An 18,398-nucleotide genomic window follows, 5' to 3' on the forward strand; every position below is an offset into this window, starting at 1 on the left:
TTGGAAGTAACAGTAACATAAACAAAAGAGAGCAATCATAAACTGAAATACCTCAAATACCATTAATTAAGTGAATTATCTGTAACATAGAAAAGTTCATAAATTAAATTGAGAAGATAATAAAAAGGAAAGTTGAACCTGATAAAAAGAGACAATCATGAAAGCAAGAAAAATCCTAAATCCTAATCCTAAGAGAGAGAGGAGAGAACCACTCTCTAAAAACTACATCTAAATCATCAAAAATAAATAATTGGAGACTCTCTCCTTTTGAATGGATGCATTCCCCCACTTTATAACCTCTAATATGTGCTTTCTATACTTGGATCTGGGCCGAAAAGGGCTTCAGAAATCGCTGGGAGTATTTTCTGTAATTTTTGGTGCGTGGCCTCTGTCACGCGTCTGCGTGGGTCACGCGGTCGCGTCGTCTGGAGTTTTCCTTATCACGCGTTCGCTTCGGTCATGCGTCCGTGTCATCTGCGTTCTGCTCAAGGCGCGCGTTCGCGTCATTCACGCGTTCGCGTCGCGCTCTCTTCGCGCTGGGCATGCGGCCGCGTCGTCCACGCGTTCGCGTTGCTGCCAGTTTCTTCAAAAACTCCATTTTGTGCTTTCCTTCCATTTTTGTATATTTCCTTTCCATCCTTTAAGTCATTCCTGCCTTAAAAGATCTGAAACTACTCAACACACAAATTACGGCATCGAATGGAAATAAAGGATAATTAAAATAATTATTCTTAAAGCATAGGAAACATGTTTTTCACATATCTCACATAATAAGGAAGGGAAAGTAAAACCATGCAATTAACATGAATAAGTGAGTGAAGGATTGAATAAATCACTTAAATTAGGCACAAAATATATCATAAAATATGAGTTTATCAGTATCCATCCAAAAGACAATAGTATTCATGCCCGGCAAGCCTCTCCAACATTTGATCCATAAAGGGCAGAGGAAAATGGTCCTTCCTTGTGGCTTCATTGAGCTTCCTATAATCTATGCACATGCGTCACCCAGTCACTGTTCTTGTGTGTCTCAATTCATTTGTTTCATTAGGCACAACAGTGATTCCTCCTTTCTTAGGAATTACTTGCACTGGGCTTATCCAAGGGCTGCCTGAGATTGGGTATATCACCTCTGCTTGCCACAATTTCAGCACTTCTTTTTGAACCACTTCATTCATTGTTGGATTTAACCTTCTTTGTGGTTGTCTTGAGGGCTTGGAACCTTCCTCAAGAAGGATTTTATGCATGCACATTGAAGGACTAATCCCTTTTAAATCTGAAAGTGTTCATCCTATGGCATCCTTGTGTTGTCTCAGCACATTGATCAGCTCTTCTTCTTGATCTTCATTCAAGCTTGAATTAATGATGACTGGATATGTGTCATTGTCACCCAAGTAGGCATACTTCAAGCTTGGAGGCATGGTTTTCAACTCTAGCTTTGGTGCCTCCATTTCCCTTTTGCTTGCCTTGTCTAGCATGATTGAGTCTTCTATGCTCTCTTGTAGTGGTTCACCACATGATGCTTGTTGATCTTGCTCCATTATTTCTTCACATTGTTCTTCTTTTAAAACTCCTTGAACTAGTTTTTCCATTGTGTCCACCATCATGCATTTGCCAATGGACTCCTGTGGGTAGCTCATTGCTTTGAACACATTGAAAACCATATTCTCTTCATGCAGTCTTAAGACTAACTCTCCTTTTTGAACATCAATTATGGCTCCAGCAATAGCTAGGAACGATCTCCCTAGGATGATTGATGTGTTAGCCTGTTCCTTCATATCAAGTACAAAAAAATCAGCTGGGAAGATGAACTCTCCCACCTTAACCAACAAATCCTCCACTACTCCATGAGGGAACTTGAGTGTTCTATCAGCTAATTGAAGTGTCATTCTTGTTAGTTTGGCCTCTTCAATTCTCATTCTCTTCATCATGGTTAAGGACATAAGGTTGATGCTAGCTCCCAGATCACATAATGCTTTTTCAATGTTGATCTCCCCTATAATGCAGGGGATTTGGAAGCTCCTAGGGTCTTTCATCTTTTGGGGAAGTTTCTTTTGTATGATAGCACTACATTCCTCTGTGAGCACCATAGTTTCCTTTTCTTCCTAGTTTTTTTTTCTTGGTCATAAGCTCCTTTAGAAACTTGGCATAGAGGGACATTTGCTCTAATGCTTCACCAAAAGGTATGTTGATTTGGAGCCTCTTAAAGATATCCAAGAACCTAGAAAACTGGTTGTCCTTCCCATCTTTTCTCAACCTCTGTGGGTAGGGTGCCTTTGGAACATAAGGCTTCAAGGTTTGCTTGGGTGGAGCTGGGGTAGATGTCTCTTCTTCCTCCTTGATTTTTGGTTCACTTGCAGCTTCTTATTCTTGCTTGTTGTGACTTGAGGATGCTTCATTTACCACCTTCTCACTTCTTAGAGTGGTATGGTTTGTGATCTTTGTTGTGTTTTTGTTGGTTTTCCCACCCAAAATTTGGGTGGTTCTTCTAACCTGGGTTGTATGTTTTGGCATTAGGGTCATATGGTGGTCTGGAGGAATTGTTCACATAGTTGGCTTGCTCCCATTCACATTCAACTTCTGGGGTATCTTCTTCTTGTGGAGGTGCTTGAGCTTGGACAGCTGAGACTTGATTCTTCTCTATTTGCTTGGTTAGAGCTGCCAGTTGAGCAGTGATCACCTTGTTTTGAGCTAACAAAGCATTCATAGAAGTAAGCTCCATCACTCCTCTTCTTGGGTTTCTCTCAGAAGCATAGAAATACTCATTGTTGGCCACAGTTTCTATGAGGTCTATCGCTTCTTCGATTGTCTTCTTCTTGTTGAGAGAGCCTCCGGAGGAGTGGTCTAAAGCTTTCTTTGATTCATATGGTAGCCCTTCATAAAAGATATGCAGCTGTACCCATTCGTTGAATATGTCTGGAGGGAACTTCCTTGTCAAGTTCTTGTATCTCTCCCATGCTTCATAGAGAGTTTCACCATCTTGTTGTCTGAAGGCTTGCACCTCAGATCTCAATCTATTGACTCTTTGTAGAGGGTAAAATCTTGCTAAGAACTTGTTCACCACATCCTCCCATGTTGTCAAGCTCTCCTTAGGAAATGATTCTAGCCACTTTGAGACCTTGTCACTAAGAGAAAAGGGAAACAAGAGCAGTTTGTAGGTGTCTGGGTGAACACCATTAGACTTCACAGTGCCACATATCCTCAAAAATGTGGTTAGATGTTGGTTGGGATCTTCTTGAGCATTCCCTCCAAATGAACAGTTATTCTGAACAAGAGTGATTAGTTGTGGTTTGAGCTCAAAGTTGTTGGCATGTATTTTGGGTCTCAAGATGCTACTCCCACAATTCCCAAGATTGGGATTGATGTAGGAGCCTAGCACTCTCCTTTCTTGTGAAGGGGCATGGTTAACAACTTCCTCTTCATGATGATTGTGTGCTTCTCCTTCCATGGTTTGGACTGGATTATCTTCTACTTCTTCTTCTTCACCAACTACTCTTTTGCCTCTTGCCACTGCTTCTCTTCTCAATCTCAAAAATGTTCTTTCCGGTTCAGAATCGTAAGAGGTTACAGCTCCTCTTCTCCCTGTCATACACAACACAAAACACAATCTAAAACAAGAGTTATCACCCCTTTTGGAAGAAGGGTGGGTAAGTCAAAATTAATTGATGCAACGTATCAAACAGTTAGTGTACTTTTTGTTAGCGTGAATATATATACAATGAACACTTAAGAATTAAAGTAAAGACTGAAATTAAAGAAACTAACAAAGTAAAGAAAATGCTTAATCTAAATGCTCATCAACTTAATCATTGTCAATTCAAAATCAATCCCCGGCAATGATGCCATAAACCATGATGACTGGAATTCACTCCCCATATAAAATGAATCCATTCTTTGGCAAGCGCACCAAATTATCGTCAAGTAATAACCCACAATGAAGTGGGGTCAAATCCACAGAGATTGATTGATTGAGCTATTTTAGTTAATGAGTTAATTTAGTTAATCTAATCAATGTAGAGAGTATTGAGTGCAGAAATTTAAATAGCAGAAATGTAAATGACTTAAAAGTAAATGAAAGCAATAAAGTGTAGAAAAGTAAATGACAAGAATGTAAAGAACTGAAACATAAATGACTGAATTGTAAATAGGAATGGGGAATAGAAGAAATTGAAGAAAGCTATAAAGAATAGGAAAGGTAAGAATAGGGAAGATTCATTGGGATTAGGAGATGTTGTTCTCTTTGGATTAAATCCAGCTCATCTCATCTTCAATCATGCAACTCATTGACCTCTTGGCAATCATGATTGATTGAACCCCAATTTCTTGGTGATTCAATCTCTCAAATCTTGATAATCAGCCAATTCCTTGGTCTAATTGCTCATGAAGAGAGATATGCTTAGTCCCTGATTATACCACACATCCTCATAGATCCAATTAATGGGTGGATTTTATGTCACCATATCCAATCCCAAAACCCATATCTATTCAAGTGTGAAAAGGGATTTCAACCATGGTTTCATGTTTCCTTTTCCAAGGTTCCCATGAAACTCATTTTGCATTCAACCTCTTTTCCAAGATGATTAAAAACTAGCATGAAGAACGAAATTCCTTCTAGCAAATCAAAGAGAAGATAAAGAGAAGAAGAAATTCACTATCATTAATCCATCAAGTACAACAGAGCTTCCTCTCCCAATGAGAGGGAGTTTAGCTACTCATAGCTTAGAAAAAAGTACAAGAGATGGAAAGAGATGAAGTGAAGTTAAACTAAGCAATCCAAAACTAACTAGCCAATGCAACCACCCCTTTTTCAGTACTTCTAGGGGTTATTTATACTACTCGTATTACTATAATTAAGAAAATACAAAAGAGAAAAGAAGATTACAACTAAAAGAAAAAGGAAAAACTCATAAAATGAACCATGTGTCTGGCGTGTGACTGGCGTTTGACTGGCGTGCCACGCCTAGCTTCTCAGCTTGGCATGGCGTGCCACGCCTGGCTGCCCAAGTGGCACGCCTTCTTCGCTAGCTACCCGGGAGTACCACACCTTCGAGCCCAAGTGGCACACCCAGGGTCTCTCCTTTGCTTAGTTAGCCTAGCATGCCATGCCTTCGAACTCAAGTGGCACGCCCAGGTTTTTCCCTTTGGTCTTCTTCCCTGAATCTTGAACTAATGTGGCATGCCCAGGTCTGGCGTGCTACGCCCATAATAAGCACTTTATCCTTCCTCTCTGGAAAACAACACTGGCATGTTACGCCCAGTAGGTGGCATGCCACGCCCACAATAAGGCTTCCTCATTCTTCTCTGGAAAACAACACTAGCGTGCCACACCCAGTAGGTGGCGTGCCACGCCCTTAATAAGGCATGAATGAGTTCCGCTAGTCCAGTAACTGACATGCCACGCCCAGCATTCAAGTGGCACGCCCATGGTTATCTTTATCTTGGCATGCCACGCCTTAAGTCCCAAGTGGCACACCTAGTCTTCCTCTTCCTTGGGTGCTAGAGTTCGCGTGCCACACCTTTGACATCAAGTGGCACGCCCAGTGTTGGTGCTTAAGCTCTGCAAGCATTAGCGTACCACGCCTGAGACCCAAGTGGCACGTCCAGCGTTGGTATTTCCTCCATGTTCCTCGGGTCAAACTTATTGGCGTGCTATGCCTTCGAGTTCAAGTTACACGCCCCTTGTTGGTGTGAGCTCCTTCAAGCTTGAAGTGCCATGCCTTGAACCCAGTGGCACGCCCAAGTCATGAGTAGAGTTGGCATGCCACGCCTTCGAGCCCAAGTGGCATGCCCAGTGTTGACTAGAGGGTTGGCGTGCCACGCCCAGCCTGGCGTGTCACGCCCCCTTTGTGGTCTTCACAAGTGCTCTCTGGAAAGTATAGTTGGCGTGCCACGCCTGGCTCTGGCGTGCCATGCCCATATTAATGCTCCATGAATCCTTTTCTGGAATTCTCAACTGGCGTGCCACGCCTTATTGCTGGCGTGCCACGCCCATACTATTTGGTGGCATTTGTACCAAGTGGCACGCCCAACTTCACACGCCCAGCTTCTTTTTCTTGTTTCCTCCTTCCTTTGTTGCTCTTTTCACCTGAAATTCAACACAAGCTCATTTCAAAGTAATGTACCATAATATTTACCATTAACTCATGAAATTGCATTGATTGAATGAGATTACACACTTTTTATAGTCCTTTTAGATAGAAGAAAGAGGTAGATGATGCAAGACATCAGTTTGCGGGATGGTGATAGAGTGGAGGATCGATTTTATCTTTTGTACATTTTGGTTATGTTGATGTAGTATCTCTCTCACTTTTGTGTATTGAATTTGTTGCCTTAAAGGCTTACTTTGAGAGACAGGATGTTGATGTTTAACTTCAAAACCTTTGTTGTATTCTGTTTGAGCTAGCCGGCCTAAACTCCGCAGGCTGTGACTAGTTCTCTTTTGTAAACCTTATATATATATGATTATCTTGTATCTATGATCCCTTTTCTTATCTTTACGTGTTTGTTTATCGTGTGTAATGCTTCGCGCTTTTATATATCTATTTTCTAAGTCTTTTACCTATATTCCTTTTTTAGGCTTCTAATATTATTACTTCCTTCCGTATATATTATTGTATGAGCTTTAGAACTGTTGTAACACTTTGTTATCCTTTGCTTTACGGCTGGAGGTAAGGCTTAGGTTGATAGGATGTTACATGTAATTTGATATTTATGACTTTTTGTGTGTGCTTTTGTCCACCCCATGCTCGTTTATGTATACTTTCACTACAAGAAAATAAGCTTTCCACCACATTTTTAAAGCGTGCAAAAAAGTGCTAAAAAGTGTGCCGATAACTTTTTGCCACGCTTTTTGAGCTATCGGCACTCTTTTGAAAAGTTCACATCTGCAAGCGTGCCTGTTGCTCTATCACCACGCTTTTTTTTCCATGCTTTTATCTATTGCCACTCTAAAAAACGTGGCCATATGTATAACCCTATAGCTACGTGACGATCAGATTTTTGCTAGTAAAGAATTCACAATAAATTCCCGTTGCTAGTATAGTTCCTAAACCAACAAAGAATCCTTTCGTACAAAAACTTGTTTGTCACTAAAGCTAACCCAATAAAAATAATAACCGAAGTATTTAAACCTCGGGTCATCTCTCAAGGAATTACAGGGAGGTGTGATTTATTATTGGTTATGAAAGATTATCTTTTTGGGATTTTTGAATAATGAACAGGAAAAGTAAATTGCAAGAATTAAAGTAATAACTAATAAAGCTCTTAGCAAGGTATGAGAACTGGAAATCCTATCCTAGTTATCCTTATCAATTCTGATGAGAATTGTCCGTTATCCCACTTAGTTAACCTCTAACTATGAAGGAAAGTCAAGTGGACTAATCAATTTGATTCCTCAAGTCCTAGTCAACTCCTAAGGAAAGACTAGCTTTAGAGGGATCCAAATCAACCAGAAAATTCTAATTATCAATCAACAAATGAGTTTGATAACTCAAGTGTCACTAATTACTCAACCAAAGCCAAAAGGAGAGAAATCTGAATATTGAAAGCATCAATCACATAAATTGAAGAAAGCAACCATAAATCTGAAATACCTCAAATTGCATTAAATAAAGAAATCAAATCTAACATGGAGTTCATAAACCAAATTGGGAAAATAAAAAAACTAAAGTAATAGAATAAATAAAAATAGAAGAGAAACTATATTAAAGGAACATTGAACCTGGAATGGAGAAGAAGTAAACCTAACCTAAAAGAAATCCTAAATCCTAAAACCTAAGAGAGAGGAGAGAGCCTCTCTCTCTAGAAACAACATCTAAAAACCTCAAATTGCAAATAATGAGAAGTTGTCTGAATGTCTCCTTGATTTCCCTACATTTTAGCCTCTAATCTGTGTTTTTTGGGCTGAAAACTGGGTCAAAAACAGCCCAGAAATCGCTGGGGGCGAATTCTGCTACGCTGGATTTTCTGCAGAACAACACGTGCACGTGATTCACGTGTGCGCGTCATTTATATGTATGGACACTATGAGGAATTATATATCATTTAGAAGCCCCGTATGTTAGCTTTCCAACCCAACTGGAACCACCTCATTTGGACCTCTGTAGCTCAAGTTATAGTCAGTTAAGTACGAAGAGGTCTGGCTGGATAGCTTAGCAATTCCTTTAATTTCTTGTATTCCTTCCACTTTTGCATGCTTCCTTTCCATCCTCTAATCCATTCATGCCCTGTAATTCCTGAAAACACTTAACACACATATCACGGTATTGAATGGTAATAAGAGAGGATTAAAATTGGTAAATTTAAGGCCAAAAAAGCATGTTTTCAATCATAGCACAGAATTAGGAAGGAAAATGTAAAACATGCAATTTACATGAATAAGTGTGAGAATAGTGGATAAAATTCACTCAATTAAGCACAAGATGTATCACGAAATAGTGGCGCATCAAATCTCCCCACACTTAAACATTAGCATGTCCTCATGCTAAGCTCAGGAGAAGCTATAAAGGAGTGAAGAGGAATGGTAAAACTTATGAAATGCAACCTATCTATATGAATGCAACTACATGAAAAAATGCTTTTACCTACTTGGTTTAAAAGTAAACAAATTCTCCAAGAATAAATATGAATTGGATCTCACTAATTCAAATCACATAATAAAAGACAGGTAAACTTGTAAGAGGACAGCTCATGAAAGCAGGGAACATAGAATCAAGCATTGAACCCTCATTGGTGGTGTATATGCACTCTAATCTCTCAAGTGTCTAGGGTTAATTCACTCTACTCTTCTCTAGTCATGCTTTCTAAACTTTGTTCTTCATCTAACCAATCAACAAAATTTAGTATACCAATGCAAACATCATGAGGTCTTTTCAAGGTTGTAATGGGGCTAAGGTAAGAGTGGGGATATATGTATGGCCAAGTGAGCTATAATATGAATCTTTGACTAACCTAAGTTCTCACCTAAACACACATACACTCTATATAACTCTAAAATCATGCCTAGCTATCCAAAATTTCCACTTTTACATCACATACTCATGTACCAAACTTTCCTTAATTTCACCCTATATGCATTGATCTTTTATTAAACTTGACATTGGGGTAATTTTGTACCCTTATTTATTTATTTACTTATTTATTTGAATATTTTTGGATTTTTTTTGAATCATAAAGGCAAACATAACATATCAATGCACATGAGTTTTTTTTTTTCTGGTCTCCTATGAGTATGCACCCAAACTCCCAATATTTTGTCAATAAAATTCAACACTTTTTTATCAACCCAAGTTCCCACGGTTCCCCACACTTAATTGATACATAATCTCTATCTTAAGCTAACCAAAGATTCACTTGGGGTAATTAATTTGTTTTTTTTTTCGCTTAAGGCTAGTGATGTGGTGAAATATAGAACAAAAGGGGATTAAAAGGCTCAAGGTGGCTAACAAAGGTGATTGAAAGGGTAGGCTATTTGGGATAAGTGAGGTAATAACAAATGATGACCTCAATCATTAGCAAGCATGTAAATATACCAAACAATGCACATATAGAATGGAACAAAATATAGATCATAATCATAGAGACGGAAATACACAAGAATAAAATAATGGTTAAATCATGTAACCATACAATTAGGCTCAAAATCTCACTGGGTTGTGTGTTCTAGCTCTAAACCATGTTCCAATTTATAGTCTTCAAACAAGTTTAACACAAAATTTTCAATTTAAATTAGTGAAATATTATAAAATAAAGTCTTGAAAAGAAGTTTATTACTTTAACCAAGCAAGCATACATGCAAAAAATTATTATCGTGCAATCTATCCTATCTAACAAAAGAAAAAATAACCTATTGGTGTTAAGAAAAAGCAATTACCTCTGGAAGTCAGGTACTGACCGACCTCCCCACACTTAAAGCTTGGCACCGTCCTCGGTGTCATCAGTCAAGAACAAAGGGGGGGGTATGCAATCAGCTCCTTGAGGTATGTAAATCGGCGCTTGTGCTCTTTTCGTCCCCCTCCTCGCCGGTGGCTTGTTAGAGGCTTTCTCTTTACCCTTCCTGGTGGCCATCCATGGTGGGTTGTCTCCCACCTAGCACTTTTAGTTAAAGTCCTTAAGTTGGACATTTGGTGAGCTCCTTGTTATGGTGGCTTGTGCTTGAACTCATCCAGGAATCCCCACCAATGTTTGTAATTCCAACGGCCTTCGGGATCCCAAACTAGGCACATAAAGCCTTCAAGTAGGTTAAAGCAAGTGACAGGGCCCCAGGAGTGTTGATTGGTTGAATGAATTCCGGGCTCCTAAACCTTGCTGTTGCACCCGTCTTCTTGTTGATCATCATTGTTCCAACCGGGTGGCACGCAATCTAAATTCTCACTGAAGCATCCAAACAACTTTCTAGACCCATTCAGTCGAGCTTTACACCAACCTTTGCATTTAAGCTTTGAGCTTTCCACCATATTGAATCTTTCATGACAACTCCTACCACTAGCCATCTCCCTCTTACTCGTAAAGCCACAAAGAGCTCGAAGTTGACCATCTGTCTCAAGCAAAGCATATGCAAGTGGGCTAATTAAGCTTAGAGATGAAAGATTTACCCACTTGAATGAAGGAATGGATGGTGATGGCTTTGGGGGAGAGGTCTCCAACAACTTGGAAAGGTGATTTCCAGCTCCATTCTCTTGAGCTCTTCCTTGACAACTTCTACCTCTTTGCAAGCTTCTTCAATTTCAACCTCTTTCTCCTGGTAGCTTTCTTCTAATTCAATCTTTTCTTCATTACTTACCAAGGGCATGGGAGGTTGTGCTTCTTCTTCCTTAATCTCTATCTCTTGATCAAACTCTGCAAAGTCTTCAACCATGATATGCCTTGGAGGTTGTACACCCTCCTTAGCATCAACATCAAACACCTTGGAAGGAGGCTCTATGACTGGACTTTCCCATGGAGGTTCCGCATCTTCCAAGTCTTCAACCACTCCCTTTAGGGCCTCCTCTAGCTTCTTATGAAGTATGAGATCCATTTCGTCCCTAAGACGATCCCTCTTCTCTTGCTCTGAGTCAGTCGCATCATTGGGATCATATTGTTCTTGGCTTGATGGATATGGGTGCTCTTCCATGGAGGGTGGTGATGGGATGGAGAGATCATTATGTGGCGGTTCAACACTCTCCATCTTTTCCACTTGTTGCCTAACACACTCATCCGTGGGATTGCTTTGTTCATTGCGTGAGTCTCTTGGGCCAAACTTTTGACGGATGGTTGCTTGAAGTTGACCCATTGCTTCCTTGAGACGATCCCTTAACTGTTGTCCAGCTTGAATAACATGATTAGGATCATATGGCTCTTGGGTTGATGGATATGGACATAGTATATATGGAGGTGGTGGTTCTTGGGAGTAGTTGGGTTGGAATTGGGGTGGATCTATGTACGGCTCATAGGGTGGTTGATATGGTGGATAAGGGTTAGGGTCATATAGAGATGAATGATGAAAAGGGACTTATGAATGTGGTGGTTCAAATTTATGTTGAGGAGGGGGTTCATAGGCATATGGTGGGGCTTGTTGGTAACCACAAGGGGGTCCGCCATATTCATCATCTTGGTACGCACGCTGGAATGGCTCTTGACCATAGTAATTTGGTGGAGGTTGGTTGTCACGAAAGGGTCCACCATAACTATTGTCTTGGTATGCATCATAGGATGGTTGTTGGTTATAGTGCATTGGAGGGGGTTGTTTCCAAGAGGGTTGATCAAATCCTTGTGGCTCCTCCCATCTTTGATTGTTCCAACCTTAATGCATGTTCCCATTATAGCTTCCATTCCCTACAACAACATTGGAACCAAACTCGTAGCGACAGGGGTGAGAGTTCATAGTAGCTAAAGAAAATAAAAACAAAAACTAACAAAAATAAGCAATTAAATCCTAAAAGTAACAAAAACTAACAAATAAGCAAAAAGCAAATATTTACAATAACCAATAATAAGGCACACATTTGCAATTCCCCGGCAATGGCGCCATTTTTGACGATCAGATTTTTGCTAGTAAAGAATTCACAATAAATTCTCGTTGCTGGTATAGTTTCTAAACCAAAAAAGAATCCTTTCGTACAAAAACATGTTTGTCACTAAATCAAACCCAATAAAAATAATAACCGAAGTATTTAAACTTCGGGTCCTCTCTCAAGGAATTGCAGGGAGGTGTGATTTATTATTGGTTATGGAAGATTATCTTTTTGGGGTTTTTGAATAATGAACAGGAAAAGTAAATTGCAAGAATTAAAGTAATAACTAATAAAGCTCTTAGCAAGGTATGAGAACTGGAAATCCTATCCTATTTATCCTTATCAATTATGATGAGAATTGTTCATTACTCCCACTTAGTTAACCCTTACTAAATAAAGGAAAGTCAAGTGGACTAATCAATTTGATTCCTCAAGTCCTAGTCAACTCCTAAGGAAAGACTAGCTTTAGAGGGATCCAAATCAACCAGCAAATTCCAATTATCAATCAACAAATGAGTTTGATAACTCAAGTGTCACCAATTATTCAACCAAAGCCAAAAAGAGAGAAATCTAAATATTGAAAGCATCAATCACATAAATTGAAGAAAGCAACCATAAATCTGAAATACCTCAAATTGCATTAAATAAAGAAATCAAATCTAACATGGAGTTCATAAACCAAATTGGGAAAATAAACAAACTAAAGTAATAGAATAAATAAAAATAGAAGAGAAACTAAATTAAAGGAACATTGAACCTGGAATGGAGAAGAAGTAAACCTAACCTAAAAGAAATCCTAAATCCTAAAACCTAAGAGAGAGGAGAGGTGAATAATGAGAAGTTGTCTGAATGTCTCCTTGATTCCCTTACTTTGTAGCCTCTAATCTGTGTTTTCTGGGCCGAAAACTAGGTCAAAAACAGTCCAGAAATCACTGGGGGCGAATTCTTCTACGCTAGATTTTCTGCAGAACGATGCGTGCACGTGATGCACGCGTGCGCGTCATTTAGCTCTGTGGCCATTATTTTGAATTATATATCCTTTCAAAGCCCCAGATGTTAGCTTTCCAACACAACTAGAACCGCCTCATTTGGACCTCTGTAGCTCAAGTTATGGTCAGTTAAGTACGAAGAGGTCTGGCTAGAAAGCTTAGCAATTCCTTCAATTTCTTGTATTCCTTCCACTTTTGCATGCTTCCTTTCCATCCTCTAATCCATTCCTTCCCTGTAATCCCTGAAAACACTTAACACACATATCACAGTATCGAATGGTAATAAGGGAGGATTAAAATTGGTAAATTTAAGGCCAAAGAAGCATGTTTTCAATCATAGCACAGAATTAGGAAGGAAAATATAAAACATGCAAATTACATGAATAAGCGTGAGAATAGTGGATAAAATCCACTCAATTAAGTACAAGATGTACCACGAAATAGTAGCCCATCACTACGCTTTAAAACCTTACCAAAAAGTGTGCATATCACTAAGCTTTTGAAGTGTACCGATTAGGTTGATTTTGGCTACGATTTGAAAGCGTGCCGATAGAGCACATATAGCCACGCTTGCCACGCTTTTAAAGTGTGGCTTGCCAACTAAACCTTTTGCCATGCTTTCAAAGCGTGACTATTCCTTTGTCAAATTAAGAAAAAAGGAGAAAATTAGAATGTATAAAAGAAATGATTTTTTATTGATTTACATGAATTATTTACATGCTATAATTATAATTAAAAAATTACAATTGTATAACAACTAATAATTGAATTTGGACAAAATAAGCTTATCATTAGAACTTAGGAGATCATTAAAACTATAAAATTTGTGGCCAATTGATGATGAATCCCGAAAGAGAAGCTCCATTTACTTCACCTTTGGGTCTCCCTGATAAACCACTATTTTATGGCTTATCTTGTGCTTATTTGAGTAGTTTTTTTCAAGTCCTTACCCATTTATTCATATGATTTGCATGATTTTACAATTCCTGTGTTATTCTATGGTTGAAAACTTGCTTCCTAGAATCTTTAATTTGTGTATTTTAATTCTCCTTTATACCATTCGATGCCGTGATCTGTGTGTTAAGTGTTTCAGGCTTTATAAGGCAGGAATGGCTTAGAGAATAGAGAAGAAGCTTGAAAAAATGGAAGAAACACAAGAAATAGGGAGATAACCAGTGACAATCGACGCGCACGCATGGCTCACGCGTGCGTGCGACATGGGGAAATTTGCAGCGACGCGTGCGCGTGCCTGACGCGTACGCGTGGAGTGGAGTTCTGCTAGAAGACGCGTGCGCATGGATGACGCGCACGCGTGACACGCCAAGACGACCAGCGATGCATACGCGTGACTGACGCGTACACGTGACATGCGCGATCTGCAGAAATGACAGAAAATGCTGGGGGCGATTTCGGGCCGAGTTTTGACCCAATTTTCGGCCCAGAAACACAGACTAAAGTCAGGGAACATGTAGAGACTCAACAGACATTCTCATTAGCTTAGTTTTAGTTTTTAGATCTGAATCTAGAGAGAAATTACTCTTCCTCTAGGTTTTCGTTACATTCATAGTTCATTAGTTTTATGCTTTTGCTTTTGGATATTGAAGAGTCCTCGCCTCCGTTGAAGACACTATTCTAGTTTGTTTTCTTACTCCTTTATTATTCCATATTCTTAATTCTTGTTTAGAGTGACAATTGATTACTTTTAGAATTTATTAATGCAAGTAGTATTTTTTCATTTAAATTTTATTATTGTTTAATTATTTCCAATTAATTTGATTATCATATCTTTTTTCTATTCCCTATTCCCAACAACGAAGATGGTATATATGTTGATGGAGTAGACTCCCAACTTGACATGGGGGTTGATTAAAAGGAGACACTTGAGTTGGAATGCTCAAGTGATTAGTGAAATTGGAAGTTGTTGGCTAATTCTCTATTTACTAACACTAGACATTCGCAAGGGAGAGGACTAGGATTTGCAAATAAGAGTTAGCTCAATCACTTGACTTTCCTTTATTTAGTAAGGGTTAACTAAGTGAAAATAACAACCTCTTTATACTACACTTGAAACAATTTCAACAAGGATAGAACTTCCAATTAATCATTCCCCCAGTCAAGGCTTTTTAATTAGAATATATAACCCCCTTTTAATTTACAATTATTTATTTTCTATCATTCAACTCTCAAATTTCTCAGAAAACTCCTGATTAATAAGATAGCACCCTTTTTGTCAACTCGTTGGGAGAAGACCTGGGATTCATACTCCCAGTATTTTTATTCTAATTTTTTGACAACCTTTCTAAATTGATGAGCATATTTTAGCTGGTTGAGAACTATACTCGCAACGCATTTCTATATTGATTTCTTAATTGGTCAAATTTTTGCACCCATCAATTTTTGGCGCCGTTGCCGGAGAGTTGTAATTGTGTGCTAAATTATTAATTAGTGTACATATTTTTAATTTTCACGTATTTTATTTTATTTTATTACCATGAGCTGTATGTTTCTTTCATTGGATGACGCGTTCACTGCCTGATCCGAGCTTAGCCACATTTGATCCTGAAATTGAAAGAACTCTTTCACGTATTAGGCGGGCTCGGCGTAGGTTAGCCTCTGAGGGTGGTGAAGTGATTGTTATCGATTCACCAGTCTCATCTGAGGGTGAATATGAACCGCCATCTAAAGAAGAAACAAGCTCCTCTACAACTAAGCCAGTTGATTTACGCGCAGGTAACATGGCAGCACCCAGGAGGATCACTCTCCAGGAGGCAGGAGCCCCAGATTTTACACTGCAACTGTATCAAGTGCGTCATCCAAATCTGGCTACAGATTTTGAACTTAATACTGCACTAATCAACTTGATGCCCAAGTTTCATGGCTTACCTGCTCAAGAGCCTATCAAGCACCTAAGGGATTTTCAGACAGCCTGTTCTACTGTAAGGCGTCATGGTGCAAATGAAACTTCTATTTTGCTGACTGCCTTCCCGTTTTCTCTTGAAGGAAAGGTGAGGGAGTGGTACTACACTCAACCTGAAGCAACCGTTACTAACTGGGATACGCTCAGGAGAGAATTTCTGGCAAAATATTTTCCAGGTGAAGTTACAGATAGACTGAGAAAAGAGATCCCTTGCATTATTCAAGGTGAATCAGAGACTCTTTATGAGTACTGGGAGTGCTTCAAAAATCTTCTGGATACATGCCCCCATCACATGATTGACAAGTTAGTGTTGATCAGCTACTTCACTCAAGGCATGAAGCCTCGAGATAAAACTACACTAGATGGTGCAAGTAATGGTTCTCTGAAAAAGTACAAGACCGCAGATGAAACGTGGCAATTGATCAACGACCTAGCTGAGTCCACTCGGAATCACAGGCACAGGAACAGCCACTCAAAGACTGTTGCAGAGGTTTCCTCTAGCATTGAGACTTCTGCTCTTACACAAAGTATATGTGAGATGACCAACCTACTGAAGCAAATACAGCTAAATCAACAACAACCTCAGCCTCCCTCACCACAACAAAGTCAACAGTTAGTTCTTCAGAGAGTATGCGAAATATGTGCTGATTATAGTCATTATACTGATGAGTGTCCGCAGCTCCAACAAGAGGACAACACCGTAGCAGCCACTCATAATTTCTATGACCGCCCGAATCAAAGGTACAATCAACAAGGCGGCAATTACAACCAAGGTGAAAACTACAACCAAGGCTGGCAAGACAACTCCAACCAGGGATGGAGAGACCATTCCAACCAGGGATGGAGGGATAATTCTAACCAAGGTTGGAGGGACAACTACAATAGAAGAGGCAGAATAACAACAACAGACAGCAGAACCAAAATCAGCCATACAGAGCACCTCACTTAAGGCAGTCTCAAGCACCTCAGAACAACCAACAGCAGGCCCCTCAAATCACTTACCCTTCTTCTTCTTCTCATGATGAAGTGCTTCAGTCTATTGAGCAAAGACAAAAGGCCATGGAGAACACACTTAGCTCCACCTTGAACGGTCTGACCTCTGTTGTACAAGCTCTTGCCTCACAGATTGGATCAATGAATAGTTCCAATAATCAGCCTTCAAGCTCAAATGGAATTCCTTCTCAACCCTTACCCAACCCCAAGGGTGGCATCAATGCCATTACATTGAGGTCCGAAACCACACTACAAGAGAGGAATCAGGAGGAGCCAAGCCCACAAGAACATGCCCCAGTTGAAGACATAGTTGAAGTGGAAGATGCTGAAGAGAAAGAGGAAGTACAAGACATGGTTGAAGAAGAAGAAGCACAGTTAAGGAATGGAGCACTAAAGGACGCAGAAGCTACAAGTGGCGCCATCCCTATTCCATTTCCACACCTTGCAAGGAAGTTCAGGAAGCAGATGGAACTTGATCCCAAAATGGTAGAAATTTCAAAAAGGTTGAGGTAACTGTTCCCCTTTTTTATGTTATTCAACAAGTAACTAAATATGCAAAGTTTCTAAAAGATTTATGCATACATAAGGATAAAATTAATGAATTAGAAACTATTCCTTTAGGTAGTTCTATAACTGCTTTAATGGGAGGTATACCTGAAAAATGTAGTGACCCAGGTCCACGCATGGTTAACTGTACCATTGGAGTTGTAATATTTTCTGACTGCATGTGTGATTTAGGAGCGTGCGTGAGTATTATGGCTTTGTCTATATATGATGCTTTGAGGCTCCCTCCCTTAAAAAGGTCGGCAACTCATTTTGTTTTAGTAGATAAAAGTATTATTACTGTGGTTGGAATCACTAAAGATGTGCTGGTAAGCATTAAAGGGCTCACATTTCCCATTGACTTCTATATCTTGGAAATGCCCCCTAATGACTCAGGAAGACCATCATCAATCCTTCTTGGAAGGCCATTCCTGAAGACTTCGAAGTTCAAGCTGGATGCCTTCTCAGGAACTTACTCCTTTGAAATAGATGGCAGAGCAGTGAGTTTCAGTTTTAATGAAGCTATGAAGCACCCTCCAGAAGATCATTCTATCTTCTAGTGCGACATCATTGATGAAACTGTAGCTGAAGTTCACCAAGAAGAAGTAGAAGAGAAGTACATGGAGCAAGGTCCAAGTGTGGGGACACCCTCTGAATACAATGAGGACACCTTGCCATTATCACTAGCTCCAGATGACCCAGAGCCAGCCATGAGCAGAGATTGAAATTAAAACCCCTTCCACCCCATCTCAAGTATGCTTACCTTGAGGATAATAAGAAGCTCCCAGTTATCATTACAAGGGAACTCAATTCCCAATAGGAGGAGCAGCTGCTCAGTGTGCTGAGGAAACACAAGAAAGCAATTGGATGGAGCTTGGCAGATATAGTAGGCATTAGCCCTCGAGTTTGTGAGCATAGAATATCCTTAAAAGAGGGAGCAAAACCTGTCCGTCAACCCCAAAGAAG

General features: G+C 39.6%; 1 protein-coding gene across 1 annotated transcript; it reads right to left on the minus strand.

Annotated features, from left to right (window-relative positions):
* Nucleotides 1-1,286: 1,286 nt before the first annotated feature.
* Nucleotides 1,287-2,090, minus strand: LOC112748710 (uncharacterized). The gene has a single exon (XM_025796949.1). It carries the CDS (start codon nucleotides 2,088-2,090, stop codon nucleotides 1,287-1,289), a length of 804 nt encoding a protein of 267 aa, XP_025652734.1.
* Nucleotides 2,091-18,398: the final 16,308 nt, after the last annotated feature.

This window comes from Arachis hypogaea, chromosome 15, assembly GCF_003086295.3.
Source record: "Arachis hypogaea cultivar Tifrunner chromosome 15, arahy.Tifrunner.gnm2.J5K5, whole genome shotgun sequence".
NCBI classification, from domain to species: Eukaryota; Viridiplantae; Streptophyta; class Magnoliopsida; order Fabales; family Fabaceae; genus Arachis; species Arachis hypogaea.

Excerpts from the sequence above, each read along its gene's own strand:
- LOC112748710 (XM_025796949.1), bottom strand. The coding sequence starts at position 2,090 with ATGGTGCTCACAGAGGAATGTAGTGCTATCATACAAAAGAAACTTCCC.